Raw genomic sequence first — 22,785 nt, 5'->3', positions numbered from 1 at the left:
GCTGAAGCAGCTTGGAAAACACCAGACTTCTTCCCCTTCGGTAATCATTTTTTATTTAGATGTAAATTGTTTACATTACACTGTCCTGTTCCTTTCCCTTTTCATTTCATTTTGATGAAGAAGTTTACATCTTGAGGATCTTTTTTAGCTTTTGCTGGGCCTGAGCAGGGGGCGCAGGCCACAAGTCCTGGACATTTCTCTCATTCTCACAGAGCTGTTAGCTACTCAGACACATCCAGGGAAAGCTCAAAGCACAACCCTACGGGTCTCTGTCTACTCCAGCCTACCCCCTAAATTTAAGGCCCCCCAAATGGCTGATTTAAAACATACAGTTCTGTGGTTCCCATTCCTTCGTCTACTACAATGATTCTTAACCTCTTTGATCACATGCTTATTTTTGAATCTGATAAAAGCCACTGACTCACTAGAGAAAAATGTACATACACCCAACACTGGGTGGGGATGGGGACTTCAGGGACTCCCTAAAGCCATTCCTTGGACTCTGTAAGTCCCCCTGGCCTCTGGATTAAAAAGCTGTCTTCTAAATATGTAATATCACACCTTAGCATGTAGGCAGATGGGATGGAGAGAAAGAAGACAGAATACAGCAAGGCATGTTGTACCATAATCATCAGTCATGTCTTGTAAGAGTTATTTGAATGTCCCAGACTCTGATACGTATGAATGCCACCTACGAATCTCCAAATAGAGAATATTAGTTTCAAGTATGTTTCTGAACCAAAAAAGAAGTTAAGTAACAGAATGGTCAGTAAAATGAAAGCATAGTGATTACGTCCTATTAAAGGAAACAAACAGAAATTTACCTGCCGGAAAGTATAAGCCCAGTATGAGTAAGAAGCCAAGTGGGGAATCTGGACTTTTATCTCCACCTGGCATAAAAGGTATTTTCTCCCCATTATTACCTCTTCCTTCTCCTACTGGAGTACTGTCAGAGAAAGCCAGCTAAGACAGGAGGTTTAAATAAAATTCAGAATCTCAACCAAATATCCAGAATGTCCAGATTTCAATTGCAAATCACTTGTCTTACCAAGAACCAGGAAGATCTCAATCTTAATGGGCCAGGGGGTTGGGGGGGATCGGGGAAGAGAATCCATAGATCCTGATAGAGGTTTTAAAGCAGCCATTACAAAAATGCTTCAGTGAGCAATTATGAACACCCTCCAAACAAATGAAAAAAAAAATAAGAAAGTCTCAGTAATAAGATAGAAAATATAAAGAAGATGTAGGAGCTTGGGTCATGATCCCAGGGTCCTGGGATCGAGTCCTGAGTCAGTCTCTCTGCTCAGCGGCAAGCCTGCTTCTCCCTCTTCTCTCTCTCTCCTCTCTCTCCCGCTCTCTCTCAAATAATTTTTTAAAAAAATCTTTGAAAAAAGAAAATATAAAGAAGATGCAAATAGAAATTTAAGAATTGGTAAATACAGTTACCAAAGTAAACAGACTGGTGCTTTACAACAGAATGGAGAGGTCTGAGGAATGAGTTAGTGAACTTGAAGATAGAACAATAGAAGTAGGTCCTCAATCTTGAAAAACAGAGGAAACGACTGAATAAAAGGTAAAATGGAACAGAATTCCAGGGACCCCGGGACCAGTAACAAAGACACAACATTGGGAGCCCCAGAAGGAAGAAAAAAAGAAGGCAAGGGGAAAGAGTACGTGAAGAGATAATGGTGGAAGCATTCGAATTGGAAAGAAAGAAACAAAATTATCTCTGTTCACAGAGAACATGATACTATATGGAGAAACCTCTAAATATTCCACAATAATAACCCATTAAAACTAACGAATTCAACAAAGTAGCAGGATATAAAATTAACATACAAAAGTCAGTCATGTGCTTATATGACAATCCAAAAAGGAAATTAAGGAAACATTTCCATTTATAATAGCATTTGACAGAATAAAATACTTGGGAATTAACGATGGAGGTGAAAGGATTATATACTGAAAACTATAAAACATTGCTGAAAAAATTGAAGACATAAGTAAATAGAATAACATTCCATGTTTTTTATTGGAAAACTGAACATTGCTCGATGCCAGTATTACTCAAGGCCATTCACAGAATGAGTGCAACCTCTATCAAAATCCCAATGATTTTCTTTCTAGGAATAGAAAACTCTATCCTAAAATTCATGTGAAACCTCAGGGACCCCCAAGAGACAGAAGAGTCTTGAAAAAGAAGAAAAAAATTAGAAGGCTCACACTTCCTGATTTCAAAATTTACTACAAAGCTTACAGTAATCAGAAGAATGTGGTACCAGCAAAATGATGGCCATATAGACCAATGGAAAAGAATAGTGAGCCCAGAAATAAATTGTCACATGTATGTTCAAGTGATTTTTGACCAGGGTACCAAGACCACTTAATAGGAAAAGGACAGTCTCTTCAACAAATGATGTTGGGAAAACTGGATATCCACGTGCAGAAGAATGAAGTTGGATCCTTGCTAATACTGTTTTTAAAAAGTAATTAAAAATGGAGCAAATACCTAAATATAAAAACGGAAACTATAAGACTCTTAGAAGAACACATAGAGGAAAAATTTCATGACATTGGATTTAGCAATTTCTTGTATATGACACCCAAGGCACAGGCAACAAAAGACAAACCAACTGGAGTGCTTTGGAATTTAAAACTTTTATGTATGAAAGGGCACAATCAACAGCAAAAAGGCAACCCACAGAATAAGACATTTGTGCAAATCATGTATCTAATAAGGGATTGATATCCAAGAAAACAGCCCAATTAAAAAGTGGGCATAGGGGGCGCCTGGGTGGCTCAGTCACCTGAGTGACTCTTGACTTTGGCTCAGGTTGTGATCTCAGGGTCATGAGATTGAGCCCAATGTCCTGATCCGTGCTCGGTGTGGGATCTGCTTGAGATTCTCTCTCCCTCTCCCTCTGCCCCTCCCCATGCTTACTCTAAATAAATAGATAAATAAGCAAATCTTTAAAAAGTGGGCAAGGACTTAATGAGACATTTCTTCAAAGAAGATAGACAAGTGGCCAAAAAAACAGATGAAAAGATGCTTCTCCAAAAAAAAAATTTATGGTAGCTCTCAAAAAAAAAAAAAATTATAAAACCCTCCACCCAATAATAGCAGAATACATGCTGTTATCAAGTGCCTACAGATCATATACGACCACATGCTGGGCCATAAATAAGTCTCAGGGAGGATAAAAGGATTCCAGTCGCCCAGAGTAAATTCTCTGACCACGTAGAATTAAATTAGAAATCAATAACACGGTATTTGGAACAAAGCCAAATCCACACCACTGTCTTCTTTCCGGGACTTGGTTTGCCCCTAGAATTAATCTAGTGCAGTTTCTTCCTTATTTAATTAAGGAAACTGAGGCACAGGGAGGTGACATGACTTCTTCAGGGTCTCTCAGGTGCTTGATACATACTCATTGGATTGATTAGTTAAATCTGGAAACACAAAGCAGTCCTTTTACTACCAGTGGAAGGCTCAGTCCTGAGCTCACCACCTCTGTAACCCTTCCGGAGGTTCCCTTGGGCTGTGCTGGTCCTTTTCTCCCCTGGACACCCAGTGCCTCACAGCTCCCTTGATCACAGACTGCCCTGCTCTAATTCTTTCTCCTTCTTGTGCCAGAGCTCTTCCCTGGGGAAGGCCAAGACTTGCTCATTAGAGCTGCTTAGATAATATTTAGTGAATGAATGGATCCATGTTTTCACTAAGTCTTGCCTCCTGGTGGAGTGGGGATGAGGTGGGCAGAGGGGTCCTTCCTGTGGATCCTAGCTATTGAAGGTGTAGATCAGAGAAAAGCCAGCAGGGGCGCTGCTGAGCTGAGGAGTGTCATCAAAGGTGCTGGAATCTCCTGCTGCCCATTGGAAAGAGCTCTTGTTCTGGAACTACTGGATGTGTTGCAGGTCTGGCTTCTTACATTTCCTACTTTGGATGCCTTAGACCAATTCCCCTCCCCTTCCCCCGCTCAGCTTTCAACCTGAGACGTGCAGAGTAAGAAAACTTGCCTTTTTCCCCTCTTGCAGTGTGATTCCAGAGGTTGTTATCAGGCATCCATTTCTTTTCCCTCTGATTTTATATCCATATTTAAATCATGCTTGGGGAAGTCATTTATTGGATTCCCTCAGGCTCATGGTAGAGAGTATATGAGATCCTCGATAAGCTTAATATATTTGTATTAAAAATTAATAAGCAAGCTATTGTTTGCAGCATTAACTCATAATTTGATTTAATGTATTTAATATAAGACCACAATTTTAAAATTACTCAAAAAGATGTGATAAGACTGCCATCAGTTCTGGGACCCTGTCTTTATCCCGGAATGAACCACGCCCATCACGCGGCAGACAGGGAGTGCTGCTGTCTCTCGGCTGACATTTCGAGGCAGTACCCGTGTAGTGGTTCCCTCGGAGGCTTCAGATGTGTCCTCGGTGGAAGATGATGTGGAGGCTCTTTTTAAATGCTACTATTAAAAAAAATAAAGTATAATGGGAAGAGATAAGCTTTTCCCAGTGTGAGCCGGCTTGAAGTTTCTGTTTCCCTAATCTGTTTTACGTACTGCTGCAGGAGATGAAACCCAGATTGTCCTTTCTGGTGTGTGCATGGGGGGCGGCGGGAGGGTCTGAGCGAGGGGAGCCACAGAGCTACAGGAAACCATCGCTCTGGTTGGTCAGGGGTTTACTGTAACTTTATTTTGGAGGGAAAAGCCCTCTTCTTCTTCCCATTGGGCTGAAGGGTTGCGGCCCCCCATGGAGAGCCATGCCTACAGCCACGGGGCGCTCTCGCCCTGCATCACTGAGAACCGGTACCCCAGCTCACCTGTCCGCCCACTTGACGCCCAAGACAAGGACCACATGTGCTCCATCATCAGGGCTGAGTTTCCACTCCCCTCCTGTCTCCCCACCCCCCGGAGTGACACGTCACTCACACACATACAGAAGACGGTCGCTGCCAGGCTTTGCACAGTACCGAATCCTACTTCTTTCTTTGGTTTCTCTCCCGTTCTCTTCTGCTCCATCCATCACTTATAAAATGATCAAGTCTGCTTGTTAATTGTACCTATATTTAGTTTCACCTTCTAGATGAATGATGTCAGTGTTTTTTCAGTTTCTTCAAGTCGGTCCTCTCCCCCAGCTCTACCCTCTGGGTCCTCTCTGCTTCTCGCCACCCCCCGTGGATAAAATCTTCTAATCTTAGTGTCTCGGATCTTGTACGTAACGCTCAGGGGCCGCCCCCTGCCGTCGCCATTGCTTCCAAGGCTGCATTCACCACCAAATAAAGAGAACACAGAGCACCATCAAAGCGTCTTGACTAGGAGGACCCTGCAATCCCTCTGGGTGTCTCAGAAGCCACGTCTAGGTTTAGGGGAGCCCTGGGTTGAGTCCTGAAGAGTCCATGTTCACCCCGCACCCACCTCTCAGACCATACTGTGAGGGCTTTGGACCCCATAGTCCTTGTGGCCCCTCTGTAAGGGAGCAGGTGTGGAGGGGTGGGAGTGAGGCTGGGGACAGCTGCATACTTCCCCTTCCTGTCTGTGGCTCCATAATTCTGGAAGCCTCCTGCAGAGGCTCAGGCTCTTGTCTTGCCGTAAGACAAGCAGGAAAATTCTGGATCTGCCACAATTTACTCCAGCTCTTGAGGAGACCTGATTTCTAAAGTAGAAAAAAGTGAAACTTCTAACTGGAAAAAAAGGCTGGAAGAAAGGAAGATTGAAGACTGTACTATGTTTAAACACATGCAAAGCAACCTCACCTCGACAGAGCGCTAGGATGATGACATTTGTCATTTAACGTCTGAGTCAAATGTACAGAACATCCTTGAGGGAAGGAACCTGGAGAAATATGGCCAGGAGCGCCCAGGAAGCTGGTGTTGGGGGGGCGGTCCTGGGCAACAGGACCAGCCCATGATCCAGCAGGGGGTCCCCAAGAGGTACAGGATGGAGGCGAGCTCTCCCAGGTCAGGCCTGACCTGTTTCCGGACTTCCTGTGTGTGGGGCCCGGTGGAGGGTTATTTTCCTTTATGCAAAGACATTTGCAGGCTGCGCTTCCAGCCCATTCATCTTCCTCTGCCGGATCCCAGAGACGTTGGGCCCTCTGCTGAGTAGAAGGGAAGAGAACATCCAAGAGAGCTTTCAAGTAGGAGGATTTCCCGCGAAGGACTCAAAGCAGCTCTCTGATCTCCGGCCATCTGCTTTCAAACAGCTCTGCGCCTCAGATCGTCAGGTGTCTAGACCCTCTGAGCACCCAGAGTCGCGCCCCAGGTGGGAGGCGGGAGGGGATGAAACAGGGCCCATTTGTTCCCAGAACGGATCCAACATTTGTTTTTGATCTGTCCGGAGGGATCTCATGGAGCGGGGCTGCCTGCAAGGTGGCGGACCACGACACCCCCCCCCCTCCCGCCGCCTCAGATGTGCTTGCCGACACCGTACACCCACGGGACCAACCCACTCAAGTTCATCTGAACCTTCAGGGTTTGCCAGCTGGGATGTCCCCGGGGTTTGGTCCTGCCTGTCTGCAGGTCACATCTGGACTCCATGCACGCTGCTGCTCTCTGCTAGGCGAAGAGCAGAGCCTGAGCTGGCCCAGCTTCCTCTCCCTTTCTCTCCTCTCTCTCTCTCTCTCTCTCAGCAGCTACAGCCAGACCCTCTGCCTGCCTGTTTGCCTTCCATCCAGCCTACAGAGGACTTTTTAAAGAGGCGGAGAAAGGCAAGGAAAGCAGTCCTGGGTCTGACCACTTAGCAGCCCTGGGTTTCCTCCCCGCAGAATGCAGGGCTCCGAGATGTGACCCCATGGCTTCCCAGCTCCGCTGTCTCTGGCTGCAAAGCTCTTCCTACCCAGGAGTCCCTAGGAATTGAGCTTAAGCAAATATTCCGCAAAGGCAAAATATATTGTAAATTGGAAGAGCTACAGTATGTCATTTTTTGTTGTTGTTGTTAAAAATCGGAAGTGATCTACATTTCTGAGAGTAGCTTAGTGAATGAATGAGGGTCTGTAAACACGATGGGATTAATTGTACATGACCATTAAAGTGGTATTTATGCTGGCTGTAATTTAACATTGAATAATAGAAAGTGGCTCTTGTTTGTTGAGAGCTACGGTGTCAGTCCTTCTCAGCCCCAAGAGCACGTTTTGTGAATCGCACGGGTGAGGTCTGGGCATTGGGGTCTCTTTCGAGGCTCCCTGGTTGATAGTACTGCACACCCAAGGCCAAGAGCCTGCATGCCAGCAACTTCTCTGGGTGGGTACTTAACGACCACCAAGCCATGTCTTTGCACGCCCACGTTGAGACCAGGGCTCGGTGCTCCCTTCCTGCTGCCCCCTAGTGGGCGTTGCGGGTGATACTGTTTGTTTCTAATTTACTGACTGCAAAAATACCGTTGCCCTGTAACAAGCCGTCCCGGAACTTACCAGAGTAGAACAACCGCTGCTCTATGAGTCCCACGGATCCTTTGGGCCAGGAATTCCAACATCACCATAGGAATCGCTTGCCTCTTTCCCACAATGTCTTCGGTTTCAGCCGGAAAGACTGGAATCTGGCTCCCTTCCTACTAGCAGCTGGACTCATTCCGGACGCCTTGTGTGTGTGTGTGTGTGTGTGTGTGTGTTTTAAGTCATCTCTGCACCCAGCATGGGGCTCACACTCACGACCCTGACACCAAGGATCGCGTGCTCTTCTGACTGAGCCGGCCAGGGGCTCCTGGACACTTGTTTATGCATATGTGTGGTGTGTAGGCCGGGATGACAGGGAAGAAGAACTCCGTGAGGACTGTCGGCCAGAGCCCTGCTACTGGCCTCTCCGCGGTCTGGGGCTTCTCAGCACGGATACTCACGGCTCCGGGAGCAAACATGATTGTGAGCAAGGCCTTCTTAGCCTCATCTTGGAAGTCAGTCGCGTTCCTTATACTGTCCTCTCGTTATTGAAGTGGTCCCAGGCCCACCCAGATTTCAGGAATGTTAAGGAGGCAGGACAGAGAGGACTCCGTGATGGACGACGGAACGTGGCGAGCCAAGGAAGCAGTTGTCCGAATGCTCGTGCTTCATGTCCTGGGATGTGAGAAGAAGACACAGAAATGCGCAGCTCGCCATCCCAGCGCAGGAAGAGGAGCGCTAAATGCTTCACACAAAAAACGAGATCTTGAAGTGGTGCCAATGTGGTGTTTTATCTTTGATATTAATCGTTTTTAGTAGCTCTTGTCAAACCTAAGTCCCCACCAAACCTCTTCACCGACAGCCCCTGAAGATCCTTGTTGGAAACCACACCCCAGTGGGACTCAGGTCTTGAGTGCGCTCTCCAAACACCCCGTGAAAAATTCGCCCTGTCCCTTACTGTGTGGCGTGGGGAACCACAGTGCTGCTCTCGCTGTGGACTGCATGGTTCACCCCACTAGGATCCCGGGATCAAGATGAGTGGACAAGAGGCCCATCAGGATGTTGCCAGGTGGACTGGGGAGCCCCCCACCGCCCGAACCGGAGGCTTCCACCAGCCCATCCCCAGGGTGTGGCCAAAAGCTCTGGGTCTCTTTGCAAGAAAGAATTCAAGGACAGACCAGACCCCGCGGGTGAGCCCTGCAAGTAGGTAAGTTTATGAAAGCGAGTGTAGACTCCTGAGACTCGAGCGGGCGAGCTCCGGGGAGAGCTGCTTGCCCTGGGGTGTGGGTCTCTATCTTACTGACAGTTCTTACCTCGAGGAGAGGATTTCTTGGGAGCAGCCTTTCTTGACTTTCCTCCCTTACTAGGTCAGGGTTTCCAGCCTTCTTTGTCTCGGGCCTGTCTGGTTTGAGCTAGCTTCTTGTGGCTCCATTTTGGACTGTTGCCAAGAGGGGTCTCCAGCCACCACCCTTCCCCCATAGCCGCCCCTGACTCCCCCTTGGCAGGCCTCCAGGCATCCTATTAAAACCTAACTCACTGCCTCCTCTAACATAATCTATCTTCTTTCTTTCCCCTTTAGGCTTTTGATATTATGAGAGTGACCCACGGCAGAGAGCACAGCCTGATTGAAGATTTGATCCTGCTTTTAGAAGAATGTGACGCCAACATAAGAGCATCCTAAGGCCTCGGGCAGAGGGAAGCGCGGCTTCTACCCTTACGGGATGCCTCACAGAGCTCTCACACCCGACGCTGCCGTGTGAGCCTCCCTCCTGGCAGTGCAGTTCTCTGTTCATGTGGGTAAACAAAGGCAGACATCCATTGTGCAAATCACAAGAAGCATTAGCTATAGAGAAGCACAATTACAATAAACATTAAAAATGTGGTTGAAAATGCCATCTGGTAACCGTTTGCTTCCTCACTGGTGACTTCAGTGTTGAAGAGCTCAACATTCTCCAGGGGAAGGATAGAGAGTTCTAGTAAAAGCATGGTAGTACAAGTTGTAACTTTCTCTTTGGATATCTGTGGGGATAATTGGATTAAAATTCAGTGTTTTCTCAAGCAAAAGCTTATTGTCTGTTTTGTCAAGGAAGAATTTCAGGTGTTTTCTTTACTCAATGTAGTAAGTGACGTGCGTATCCCTTATTTACTCCCAAATACATCTCTGTTACAAAAAGTGGTGTTCCACATCCTAGAAAGAAGTCATTTTAGGTGTTAACTAGAAAAGCACTGACGTCTTAATGGAAAAGGAAAAAAAAAGTCTCAAGTGTCCCGTGGCTCTTTGTGTAACTCTTCTGCGCATTTTGTACCACTTTGTACATGTCATGCTTTTTCTTCTCTTGGAGTCTTTTCCATTATTCCTTATATCTGCGGCTTGACCATGTGACGTGCGCACCCCAAAGCTCCATTATCCTATATCCCAGCTCAAAACAGATGTTTTTTGTCTCTTTTTCCTCTCTACCTGCTTTTCTACCTTTCTGTGCTATTCAAATTTGGGGAAACTTTTCCTCTGGGGGGAGTAAAGGGGGTGATTTCTTCTATGGCTCCATGACCCTGTGAGCAGTTTCGTCCCCCCTACGTGGATGGGCTCGGGCAATACTTAGGTAATGAGGGAGGCTCCAGTCACCCCCGCCTTATTTTACAAGCAAGGAAAGGAGGTACTTACTAGGTGTGGCGTCCTGTTCCCCAGTCCCCGGGATCCGCCCCGCCCTCACAGAAGGAGCCCCGAGGACACGCGGGGCACGGGCCACTGTCAGAGTGACACACAGACGCCTGTTCCAGCTGGAAGGGACCAGCCTCACTTGGCAGCTAAGTCTGACTGCCAGAAGCCAGAGCCGACATGCTGAACGCCTGGCGATCGCTTCGATCGTGGAGATGGGCACGGTGTCCGGCTCCCGGGTGCGTTCCGCAGGCTCTCCGTCGGCCGCTTCTGCTGGCCTAGGCGTGGCTCATGGCCTGCAGTGGCCAGTGGGTCAGCCGGGGAAAAGAGGGTGATGGGGTCATGAAGCTCACTGGGTTGTCCGGCCTCATTCATGTGGCAGCAGGGTTCCAGGAAGAGGAAGCAGGCAAGCCTCAGTAGGCAAATACTTCCTGTGTCTGCCGGCACTGACTTTGCCAATATCCCACGGGCCAAAGCCAAGCCCAAGGCCAGCCCAGCACTGGGGTTGGCTAGAGCCTCCTCGCAGCCCTCCTATTGCAAGGGCATGAGACTGTGGAGAGGAAGACAGTGTGACCATCGAGGCAGTCCACGGGCAGTCCTGTGTTGGTGTTCCAGAACATTCAGTGAATCAGAGGACATTCATAGACCTTCTTTCTGGAAAACCATATCCACCCAAACAATTTGCTCTTGGGATCAGGGACCCTTGAATTCCCCATGGCCAATCAGTGGGCTCCCCGGAGTCCTTCGCCTACTGAGAAGTAGACTTGTCACCTTTCAGAATCACTTACGGGAATTACACTGGTTAGTCATTTTAAATTCATCAGGGGAAGAGAAAAGCCGTAACAGAAGGCGCGGGTGGTCCCTCACAGGCCAGATGAGCGGGGTTCGCCGCTGGAACCCTGTGTTCGCCGGGTTTCGGAGTGAAATTTTTCAGTCGGTGATGGTCCTCGATAAAGCGATTTGCCATCCGCCTCCTAGAGAGAAGGTTCCCTCAGGAGGAAGGGGCTCGGCTTGCATCGGCTTCTAATAGAAGCAGACATTCAAGCAGTGGTAACCGTTTACCCCGCATCTTTATCACAAAATAATTGGGGAAGGGGACGGGGAGCGAAGTGTTAAGTCTCTGTCACCGTGGCTGAGGATTTATGGCCGCCCCGGCCGCCATGACCACAGTTTCATTAATCCATCGTCCTCCTAGCAGCAGGCTCTTTGCACATCAGTAACTTGACGCCATTAGTTGCTCCTCTGGGATGAGAACACATTTAAACCGAAAATGAACACACCGGGCATAATTTATAGGCCGGCGGTGTGGATGCCAAGTGTGCAGGGAGGCAGGCCGGCTCCGTCCAGCCAGGCCAGGATGCTGGGCAGCAGAGAGGGCGGCCAGCGTGACACGAAGCCACAGGGCCACGGAGCACAGGGCCTCCCCCGGCTTTGCAGCCTCACTGCAGGGATGACAGAGGAAGGCCTTCGTGGGGGCCCACTCCGGAGTTGGGTCTTGAGAATTCTCCTCTGGCCCCGTCAGGAAATGACGGTGCACTCAGTCCGAGGAGCGCACGGGGATGCCCCAGGGAGAAGGTTCTGGGCGTTACCTTTGGTGCATCATAAAATCCTCTCAGGAGCAGTCCTCAGCAGAAGCTTCAGGAATGCACCGGAGCCCTCCTTTTACGTAATGTCTGTAAGAGATCGGCCTGGTGGAGAAGGGCCAGCAACACCCCCCTTCCCCCAACCCCCTACTCCCAGTGTGGGACGGTCCTTTAACCTTTCAAGGTTTGGATGCGTCAGAATGCTGTGGGCTCGCAGTCCACCTGGTCCAGGCCGATTCTGAACATCAGAGACCGGTTCTCTGCCGGCGCACTCAGTCCCACACCACCTTCACCCCCACTGGTCTTCAGCACAGAAACTGAGGCACTGGCTCTCTCCTCTGACAAAGTAAGTTCTGTCCATCCATCCTCCGAAGGCCATTTTCATTCCTGATCTCTTCCCGGGCTCTTCACAGGCCCCAGCACCTCGTCCCTCACCCCTGCAAAGACCTCCTTATCCGTCTCACCCCTCCTTTCTCTGTCCTCCATCAGAGCTGCCAGAGTCACCTTCCAGAAATGCCCACTTCCTCAACTCTTAGAGCCCCTCCGCTCTAAAGCTGGCAGTGGTTCCCAATTGCCACTAGACTCAAAGTTCAGTCTTCAGACTGGCATCCGTGGTCCCAAACCACTGAATCTTAGACTTCTTGGTCCCCCCATGCACCTGCCCCTCTAGCTGGACCGGTACGTGCCCCCTACCCGACTTCAGTCTCCTGAATCATGTCCTCTTCTTGGACAGGTCCTTGTTTGTTCATACTGACCTAATCCCTTTTCTTATCCAATTCTCTCTCGATCTTATCAGTCCTCAAAGACTTCGCCTGGGCCTCCATCCTCCTGTTTCTTTCCTTCTCTCTAATTGAAATACAGTTGAGTCCGTAACCATAATTCTTCTATGCAACATTCAAGTCCTACCAGCTTTGGCTATTGGGATTTTCTTCAGGTTAAATGTCTTGTGTGTTCCTATCATTTTGGAAATACTTTTTTACTCTGAGGTACAGCGAAATGTTTAGGGCTCACATTATACTTTCTCACTCTAGACTGGGAACTAGCCATTCTTTACGGAGCCCTGGTCTTGTTTGGTGAGGAATGGTATCCAGGAACCCTGATCCCCACACTGTGTTTGCTTGTTGCTATGCGGTGATGCTTTTTTCTAGACCTTTTAAAAAATCATGAGTTTGGGGCACGTGGGTGGCTCAGTGGGTTAAAGCCTCTGCCTTTGGCTCAGGTCATGATCCCAGGGTCCTGGGATCGAGGCCCGCATTGGAGACTGCTTCCTCCTCTCTCTGCCTGCCTCTCTGCCTACTTGTGATATCTGTCTATTAAATAAATAAATGAAAAGTCTTTAAAAAAATAATGAATTCACACTGAACCTGTCGGTTAAAATCCAACACCTGGGGTGGTTCCTCATTTCCCTCCTTCATATTGGTACCTTTCTCATAAACACAAAATAGGTTGGAAATTATTAAACCACAACCACTACCAACAGCAAACTGATGGAGTAAATCTTTTAATTTTTTTCTAAGATTTTATGTCCTTAGCAAAAATGTATTGTCACAACACTATGTTTAAAAGTTTAAAACTTTAATTATTCTTTTCATTGTGGTTATGTGATCAGTTTGATACCCGATTAGATTTTTTCTATCCAACTTTAAGGTTTTCCCCTCTTACTGCTTTATGTTGGTATGTAAAAATCAATATAAATACATAGTATATATTAACATAAATTTTCCAATTACAAATAACACTGCAATGAATAACCTTGTGCATAGGGTTTTTTTTGTGTGTGTTGGTGGAGATGACTCGTTAGGGTAATTTCCCAGAAGTGGAATTACTGGTCCAAGGGTAAACGCATATGCCATTTTATTAGGTACTGTCAGATTTACCTTGGGAGGGGTTACGTAACAATGCCTGCTTCCCCTCAGTCTTGCCACCAAGGTGGGTTTTTCCACTTTTGAATTTTTTGCCAAGCTGATGCATATCTCAGTGTACTTGTAATTTCCTTATTGGTGAAGTTCGATGTCTTCAAAGATTTAAAAGCTCTTTGTCTAATTTTTTTTATGAACTCAACAGGTCTTTTATCATTTTTCTACCCGATTTTTTGGTCTTTTTTTCCTTATCTTTAGTTGTCTCTAGATTAGGAAGATTTTCCCTTTCTCTGTAACATTTAGTCTCTCAGTTTGCCACTCATTTTTTGACTTTGCTTTAATATTTTGCCCTGAGTTCCTTTGAAGAGCATTTTCCAAAAACACTCCGTAAGCAATCTACTCCAGGGTAAACCAGGGTCCTCTTGGAAAGTTACAGTAGCACCACCAACCTTCCCAGCTGGTCCTTGACTCTTTTTTATTACTATTATTTATTTAAATTCAATTAGCCAACATATCATTAGTTTTTGATGTAGTGTTCCGTGTTTCCTTAGTTATGTATAACATCACATGATGCGATGAGCACTGGATGGCCCTTGATTCGTAGCTGCTCCTGAGTTGAGTGGATATTTTAAAAAACCGTTTTTCTGCTGCCCATCCTATAATCTCCCTATCTTCAGCCAGCACCTTGCCTACTCGAGGCTCTTTCCCTGGAGGATGATTCAGTGTGCTGTTCCTGAGCCGTCTGGGTCCTTCGTGCTCTTGCATTTTGGGGTTGCCTTAATGTTCCCTTAAACGAATTTCCATGTTAAAGCAGCCCCTGGCTGAGACATGGTCCTCCTTACCCACTCTATGACAGCAGTTGGATCTTGGGATTCAGTCTTCCCAACAAGAACAGTCGCGCGCTGCTTTGCCTGTTGATTCAGAGGCATGATGAGTCCCAAATGGCCATAAGGTCGTGTCAGTTTCCACAACGATGGAGCCATTGTTGTGTTCCCTGGAGGAATCCTGTCTCCCTTAGAAACGAAGACATATAAACTAGAAGATCTCAAGGGCACAGGAATAGGAAGCAAAAATTCCACAAATGCATCATTAGCTGTGATTGTGAGAGAAAAGTATTTATAGCTCCATTTAAAGATAAATGCCAACCTAGCATATTAAAGTAACCGTAGAATAAAGACTGTAAGCATCCCAATTGTGCTTCCCACAAGTACTTTCCTAGGACCTACTAGATGAATTTCATTCTCTAATCACCTTTTAAAAAATATGTTTATTATGGTTTTTATTGAAATATAGTTGAGGAGCGCCTGGGTGGCTCAGTGGGTTAAAGCCTCTGCCTTCGGCTCAGGTCATGATCCCAGGGTCCTGGGATGGAGCCCTGCATCAGGCTCTCTGCTCAGCGGGGAGCCTGCTTCCTCCTATCTCTCTGTCTGCTCATCCTACTTGTGATCTCCATCTGTCAAATGAATAAATAAAATCTTTAAAAAAAAGAAATATAGTTGACACACAATATTACATTAATTTCAGATGTACACCTCGTGATTCAACGATTCTGTACAGCTGCTCTGCTCACCACAACTGTAGCTCCCATCTGTCACCATATGCTATAATAACAATACCGCTGACTATATTGTGCCAGACCTTTCATTCCTGAGACTTCTGCATTCCATAACTGGAAGCCTGCACCTCCCACCCCCCTTCACCATTTTGCCCATCTCCCCATCTGCCTCCTCTCTGACAGTGACCCATTTATTGCCTGTATTTATGGGTATTTCTGCTTTTTATTCATTTGTGTTTTAGATTCCACACAGAAGTGAAATTATATGGTATTTCGGGTCTTTTGTCTGAATTATCTATGTTATAGCAAATGGCAAAATCTTATTCTTCTTCAAGAGTGAGTACTATTTCATTATATTTATATATCACATCACTATCCATTCATCTATCCCTGAATACTTACTTTGCTTCCATATCTGGGCTATTGTAAACAATGCTGCAGTTAACATGGGGATGCATGTATCTTTTTGAAGTGTTGTGTTCATTTTCTTTGGGTAATTACCCAGTAGTTAAATTGCTGGATCTTATGATATTTCTATTTTTAATTTTTAAAGGAAATTCTATACTGTTTTCTATCAGTACAAATTTACTATCCCGTCAGTAGTGTACAAGGGTTCCCTCTTACCACATCCTCATATTGTTATCTTATTATTTCTTGCCTTTTTGTTAATAGCCATTCTTTTTTTTTTAAAGATTTGATTTATTTATTTGATAGAGAGAGATCACAAGTAGGCAGAGAGGCAGGCAGAGAGAGAGGGGGAAGCAGGCTCCCCGCAGAGCAGAGAGCCCGATGTGGGGTTCGATCCCAGGACCCTGAGATCATGACCTGAGCCAAGGGCAGAGGCTTAACTCACTGAGCCACCCAGGCGCCCCCAGTTAATAGCCATTCTGATAGTTTTGAGGTAACATCTCATTATGACTTTGATTTGCATTTCCCCAATGATGAGTGAAGTTGAGTGTCTTTTCATGTGTCTCTTGGCCATCTGTATGTCTTCTGGAAAAAAATGTTTCAAGTCCTCTGCCTATTTTTGATCAGATAATTTATTTGTTAGGTGTTGAGTTGTATAAATTCTTTATATAGTTTGGCTGTTAACCCCTTACCAGATATGTCATTTGCAAACATCTTCTATTCATTAGATTCCTTTTTTGTCTTATTAATCGTTTCCTTTATTGTGCAAAAGCTTTTTAGTTTGGTATAAAATGGACTTCAGTCCATTTTGAGCGTATTTTTGTGTGTGGTATTAAAAGGCGGTCCAGTTTCATTCTTCACACGTACTGTCCAGTTTTCCAGAACCAATTATTGAAGAGACTGTCTTTTCCTCTTGTATATTTTGCCTCCTTTGTGGTGTATTAACTGACCACAGAAGTATCCTTTCTGGTCTCTCTATTCTGTTCCATTAATCTACGTATCTGTGGCTGTGGCTGTACCATATTGTTTTGATTACTATGGATTTGTAGTGTATCTTGAAATCTGGGATTATGAGTCCTCCGGGTTGTTGTTCTTTCTCAAGTTTGCTTTGGCTATTTTAGGGTGTTCTGTGGTTCCATATGAATTTTAGGATTATTTGTTCTAGTTCTGTGAAGAACACTATTGGTGTTGTTGTTTTTTTTTTAAGAGTTTACTTATTTATTTGACAGACAGAGATCACAAGGAGGCAGAGAGGCAGGCAGAGAGAGAGGGGGAAGCAGGCTTCCCGCTGAGCAGAGAGGCCCAACATGGGGCTCGATCCCAGGACCTTGGGATCATGACCTGAGCCGAAGGCAGAGGCTTTAACCCACTGAGCCACCCAGGCGCCCCAACACTATTGGTGTTTTGATAGGGATTTCATTGAATGTGTAGATTGCTTTGGGTAGTATGGACATTTTAACAATATTAATTCCAATCCATGCACATGGTATATCTCTCCATTTGTGTTGTCTTCAACTGCTTTCATCAGTGTTTTTAGAGTACAGGCCTTTTACCTCCTTGGTTAAGTTTATTACTAGATATTATTTGGAGTACAATTATAAATGGATTTTTTCTTAAGGTCTCTGCTAATTTTTATTAGTGTATAAAGACACAGCAGATTTCTATATATTAATTTTGTAACCTGCAACTTTACTGAACTCATTTATTCTAATAGTTTTTTGGTGGAATCTTTAAGGTTTTCTATATATAGTATCATGTTTATAAACAGTGACAGTTTTACTTATTTCTTACCATTTTGCATGCTTTTTTGTCTTTTTCTTGTCTGATTGCTGTGGCTATGACTTCTAATACTATGTTGAATAAAAGTCGTAAGAGTAGGCCTCCTCGTCTTGTTCCTGATCTTAGAGGAAAAGCTCCCAGTTTTTCACCATTGAATATAATGTTAGCTGCATGTTAATCATATATGGTCTTTTTATGTTGAGGTTATTGCCTCTAAACCCACTTGGTTGAGAGTTTTTCAAATAGTTTTTCTGCATCTGTTGAGATGATCAATATCAAACATACCAACATTCACATTATAAGGGCTCCAGAAGAAGAAGAGAGAATGAAAGGGGCATAAAACAGAATTTAAGAAATAATAGCTGAAAATACCCTGAACCTGGGGAAGAAAGCAGACATCCAGGTTCAGGAAACAAAGAGTTCCAAACAAGATGAACCCAAGGAAGTCCTCATCAAGATATATAATAATCATAATATATATGATATATATATAATAAAATGTCAAAGATGAAATATAAAAAGAGAATTTTAAGAGGAGCAAGAGAGAAGCAACTACTTACATACATGGGACACCACATAAGGCTATACACTGATTTTTCAGCAGAAATTTGGCAGGCCAGAAGAGAGTGGCATGATATATTCAAAGTACTGAAAGTAAAAAACCTACAACCCAGATTGCCTGGCAAGTTTATTGTTCAGAGTTAGAGAGAGATGAAGAGTTTCCCAAACAAACAACACTTAGAAGTGTTCATCACCACTAAATTAGATAAGACAACTAAAATCCTCTTCTTCCTGAAAACAAAAACATACTCCTTGGAGAAAACTGGAAAAATACTATCACAAAGCAGAAAGTAAAAAATTACATTTCCTTCACATGTGCAGAGATCTACCCTATTTGCAGTCTGGCATGTTTCCCTCAAGCCTTTTTTAAATTTTTTTAGTTGAAGTATAGATAACAGACAATGTTGTATTACTTTCAGGTGTACAACATAGTGATTCAACACTGTACATTACACTGTGCTCACCACAGTAAGAGTAGTCCCTATCTGTCAGTATATGATGTTATTACATTATTTTTCACCTATGGAGTTTTGTTTTCCTTTAAATTCAATTTAGTTAACATATAGTGTATTTTAGTTTCAGAGGTAGAGTTCAGTGATTTGTCAGTTGCCTATAACACCCTGTGCCCATTACAGCAAGTGCCCTCCTTCATACCCATTACCCAAATACCCCCTTCCTGTACTTACCTCCCCCCCAGTAACCCTGTTTGTTCCCTATTGGTAAGAGGCTCTTATGGCTTGCCTCATCCTCTGTTTTTATTTTATTTTTCCTTTACTTCCCCTATATTCATCTGTTTTGTTTCTTAAATTCCACATATGAGTAAAATCACATGTCATTTATCTTTCTCTGACTTATTTCACTTAGCATAATACCATCTAGTTCAATCCTATCATGCAAATAGCACTATTTCAATTATTTTTGATGGCTGAGTAATATTCCCTTGTCTATATGCAACACATCTTCTTTATCCATTCATCTGTCAATGGACATCTGGGCTCTTTCCGTAGTTTGGCTATTGTGGACATTGCCGCTATAAACATTCGGGTGCACATGCCCCTTTAGATGACCACATTTGTATCTTTGGGGTAAATAAGGTAGTGCAATTGCTGGATCATGGGGTAGCTCTATTTTCAACTTTTTAAGGAACCTCCATGCTGTTTTCCAGAGTGGCTTGCATTCCCACCAACAATGTAAGACGGTTCCCTTTTCTCTGCATCCTCGCCAACATTGTTGCTTTCTGAGCTAATTTTAGCCATTCTGACAGGTGTGAGGTGATATTACATGGTGGTTCTGATTTGTATTTCCCCAATGCTGAGTGATGTGGAGCATTTTTTCATGTGTCTTTTGGCCAGGTATGTAAGACCAGCCTTTATATGAATTTGCAATCCAGGTAGTTGAAGCCTAGGCTGATTAAGGAACATCTAGTTGCAGACTGACTTTAGGTGGTTCTCAGCTGGTAGTTCCTATAAATCTATGGCAGAAACAAATGAAAAAAGCTCACTGGAGAAGGATATATTCATCTTAGGTCTCTAGGAAAGCCCACAAGTCCTTTTTGAAGGTCAGCGAATGACCAGCCAATGGTAATCAGGAACTCAAGAACAAAAACAACATGAATTCTAGAAAAACAATAAGCAACAGCAATACACTTACTCACATTCTGAGTACTGGAAATGCCATATCCATATTTTAAAACTGTTAAGTTCACTATTTTAATAAATTACAAATAATAGACTTTTTAAACTACAAAAAATAAGGAATTATTAAAAGTGACATGTCTGGGCGCCTGGGTGGCTCAGTGGGTTAAGCCGCTGCCTTCAGCTCGGGTCATGATCCCAGGGTCCTGGGATCGAGTCCCACGTCGGGCTCTCTGCTCTGCGGGGAGCCTGCTTCCCTTCCTCTCTCTCTGCCTGCCTCTCTGCCTACTTGTGGTCTCTGTCTGTCAAATAAATAAATAAAATTAAAAAAAAAAAGTGACATGTCTGACAGGAATCATAGTGAAGCTAGAGATGAAAAATACAGTAATTGAAATGAAAGCTGCTGTAGACCTCTTTCACAGCAACCTTGTCATCAAGAAGAGAGAGTTAGTGGATTGGAAGATGGGTCAGAAGAAATTATCTGTAATACAACACAGAGAGAGAAAAATACAGAAGTAAATAAGTAAATAAGTTAAGCAACGAGGAAGAAACAGTAGGAAGGTCGACTTTCCATTTCATCTAAGACCCATAGTTAAGGAGAGAGAATATGCAGAGACTGGATCTAAGCAAATAATGGTTGAAGGGGCACCTGGGTGGCTCAGTGGGTTAAGCCTCTGCCTTCAGCTCAGGTCATGATCTCAGGGTCTTGGGATTGAGCCCCGCATTGGGCTCTCTTCTCAGCAAGGAGCCTGCTTCCTCCTCTTTCTCTCTCTGCCTGCCTCTCCACCTACTTGTGAACTCTCTCTGTCAAATAAATAAATAAAATCTTAAAAAAAAAAAATAATGGTTGAAAATTTCCAAAACTAATAAAAGCACTAATCCACAGATTTAATAAAGAGAATTTAATAAAGAATTGAATAAAGAGAATAAAGAGAAATTCACAACAGATAGAACACTGTGAATTTAAACAAAACTACAGAAAAAGAGAAAATCTTAAAAGCAACCAGAGTAAAAGGGCAAATTACCTTCAAAAGAATGTGAGTTAGAAATACAGGTGACTTCTCCTCATCACCACTAGAAATCAGACACAATGGAATGGTGTTTTCAGTTGATGAAGGAAGGTAACTGTTAGCTAATTTGTTATAACCTGAAAAGGAATCTTTGAATAATGAGGGTGAAATGAAGACATTTAAAAACAAAAACCAAGAGGGCTTCTTATTAAGAGACTGACTGAAAAAATGCTAAAGGAGATTCATCCTACAGAAGGAAAGTAATCATAAATGGAAGGTTATAGTTGCAAGAAGAAATGGAAAGAAAGTGTTGAATATTTGGACAAGTATACATGAAGCTTATCTTTATAAAACTGTAATAATACATCTACTAAGGTTAAAGATAAGACATAAATTAGATCATGATAACAGTATGTAAGGAAGGAATAAATAAAGGCAAGATGTTCTGAGGTCCTCATATTGTCCAAATTGAGGGTAAAGATTTTGATTTTTAGACTTTGATCATTTAATTATGCGTGTTTTAATTTCTGGGAGAGCTGCTAAAAGAGAGAGTGTATAATTTAGAAGAGAAAAGGGGAATGATTTTTTTAACTTTTTTTTTTAATTTGATAGAAATCACAAGTAGGCAGAGAAGCAGGCAGAGAGAGAGAGAGAGGAGGAAGCAGGTTCCCCGCCAAGCAGAGAGCCCAATGCGGGACTTGATCCCAGGACCCTGAGATCATGACCCAAGCCAAAGGCAGAGGCTTAACCCACTGAGCCACCCAAGCACCAGGGGAATGATTTTAAAAATCCTCCACTGTCTCCTCATAAAAAAAAAATAGGGCAAGGAGGGAAAAGGGAGGAGCAGGGAGCAAAACTTAAAAAAATGAGAGAGGGGATTTTTAAACACAAAATAAAATATTGGATTTAAATAAAAGTATATCAGTAATTACACTAAATTCGTTTTATTAAGAAAAGTAAATATAGGGGTGCCTCAGGTGACTCGGTTGGTTAAGTGTCTGACTTGATTTCAGCTCAGGTCGTGATCTCAGAGTCATAAGGTTGAACCCTATGTCCAGCTCTGTGCTCAGAGGGGAGTCTACTGATTTTCCCTCTCTCTCCACCTCTCTGCCCACTCATGCTTGTGATCAATCTCTCTCTCAAATAAATAAATAAATCCTAAAAAAAGAAAAGTATAAACAGAGAAGATGCTTCCAGTAAAATAGTATCAGACTGGATTTAAAAAAACCCAACTGTATGCTGTTAATAAGATACGTCTAAAACATAAGGATACAGAATGTTTAAAGTAAAAGAAAAAGCATAACATGCAGATTCTAAGCAACAGAAAGCTGGTGTGGCCGCTAATAATGTAATAATATAATATATGGGGCGCCTGGATGGCTCAGTCAATTAAGCATCTGCCTTCAGTTCAGGTCATGATCCCAGAGTCCTGGGATCAAGCCCCACTTCAGGCTCCCTGCTCAGCCGGGAACCTGCTTCTCCCTCTCCCTCTGCCTGCCACTCTCCCTGCTTGTGCGCTTTCTCTCTCTCTCTGTCAAATGAATAAATAAAATCATATATATATATATATATGATTATATATGTGTGTATATATATATGTGATTATATATTATACACACACACACACACACACACATATATGGTAACACATATGCTTTAAGACAAATGATATTAGAAATATAATCATGGTAAATAGTTCATTCTACCAAAAAGATACAATTCTAAAATTTGTGGCTTGTAATAATATTACCTTAGTATAGATAAAGCAGAAATGAACAGAATTGTTAGACAAATAGAAATATCAACAATCATCACAAGATACCAAATCATGAATCAGAGAAGAAATTAAAATGGAAATATGAACATATTCTAACTGATAAAAATTGTAGGATCAGTAATAATCAGACATAGTCGTAATTATATAGGCTAGAAATGTTCTAAGTTCCTTGTATTGTACAAATAAAAAATTCGCTATCTCAAATTAGCACCTATCTCAGGAGGCTGGGAATAGCTCAGCAAATGTGCCCTACAAAAATGTACGAGCAAGGAAATGACAAACATCGGAGCAGAACTTGGGGAAATAACAAAGGAAGCTCAGAATGAGTGTATCAACAGCAATAACCATAAAACCAAAGTGAGTTTTCTGAAGACCAATAAAACTGACAAACCTCTGGCAAAATTAATGCAAAAAAAAAAAAAAAGAAGAAGAAGAAGATACACATATCTGGTGTCAGGAATGAAAGGGAACCTCACTCCAGATGTCTTAGCATTAAAGAAATGGTAAGAGAATAGTAACAACTTCATGCCAGAGCAAATTCCTTTAAAAAAACATAATTTATCACCAAAATTGATACTAGAAATTTTTT

General features: G+C 43.6%; 1 protein-coding gene across 1 annotated transcript in view; it reads left to right on the top strand.

Annotated features, from left to right (window-relative positions):
- The window catches only part of LOC111150871 (SET and MYND domain containing 3), a 707,359-nt gene extending 697,927 nt beyond the window's left edge, over positions 1 to 9,432 (top strand). The window contains exon 12 of the mRNA XM_022508530.1: positions 8,954 to 9,432. Coding sequence (XP_022364238.1) covers positions 8,954 to 9,055 — 102 coding nt within the window. The 3' untranslated portion in view covers positions 9,056 to 9,432. The remainder of the gene's footprint in view (positions 1 to 8,953) is intronic.
- Positions 9,433 to 22,785: the final 13,353 nt, after the last annotated feature.

This window comes from Enhydra lutris, unplaced genomic scaffold, assembly GCF_002288905.1.
Source record: "Enhydra lutris kenyoni isolate GAN:26980312 unplaced genomic scaffold, ASM228890v2 scaffoldscaffold24, whole genome shotgun sequence".
Classification (NCBI taxonomy): Eukaryota; Metazoa; Chordata; class Mammalia; order Carnivora; family Mustelidae; genus Enhydra; species Enhydra lutris.
Note: the sequence above shows the minus strand (reverse complement) of the source record. Positions and strands in the feature narration are given on the sequence as shown.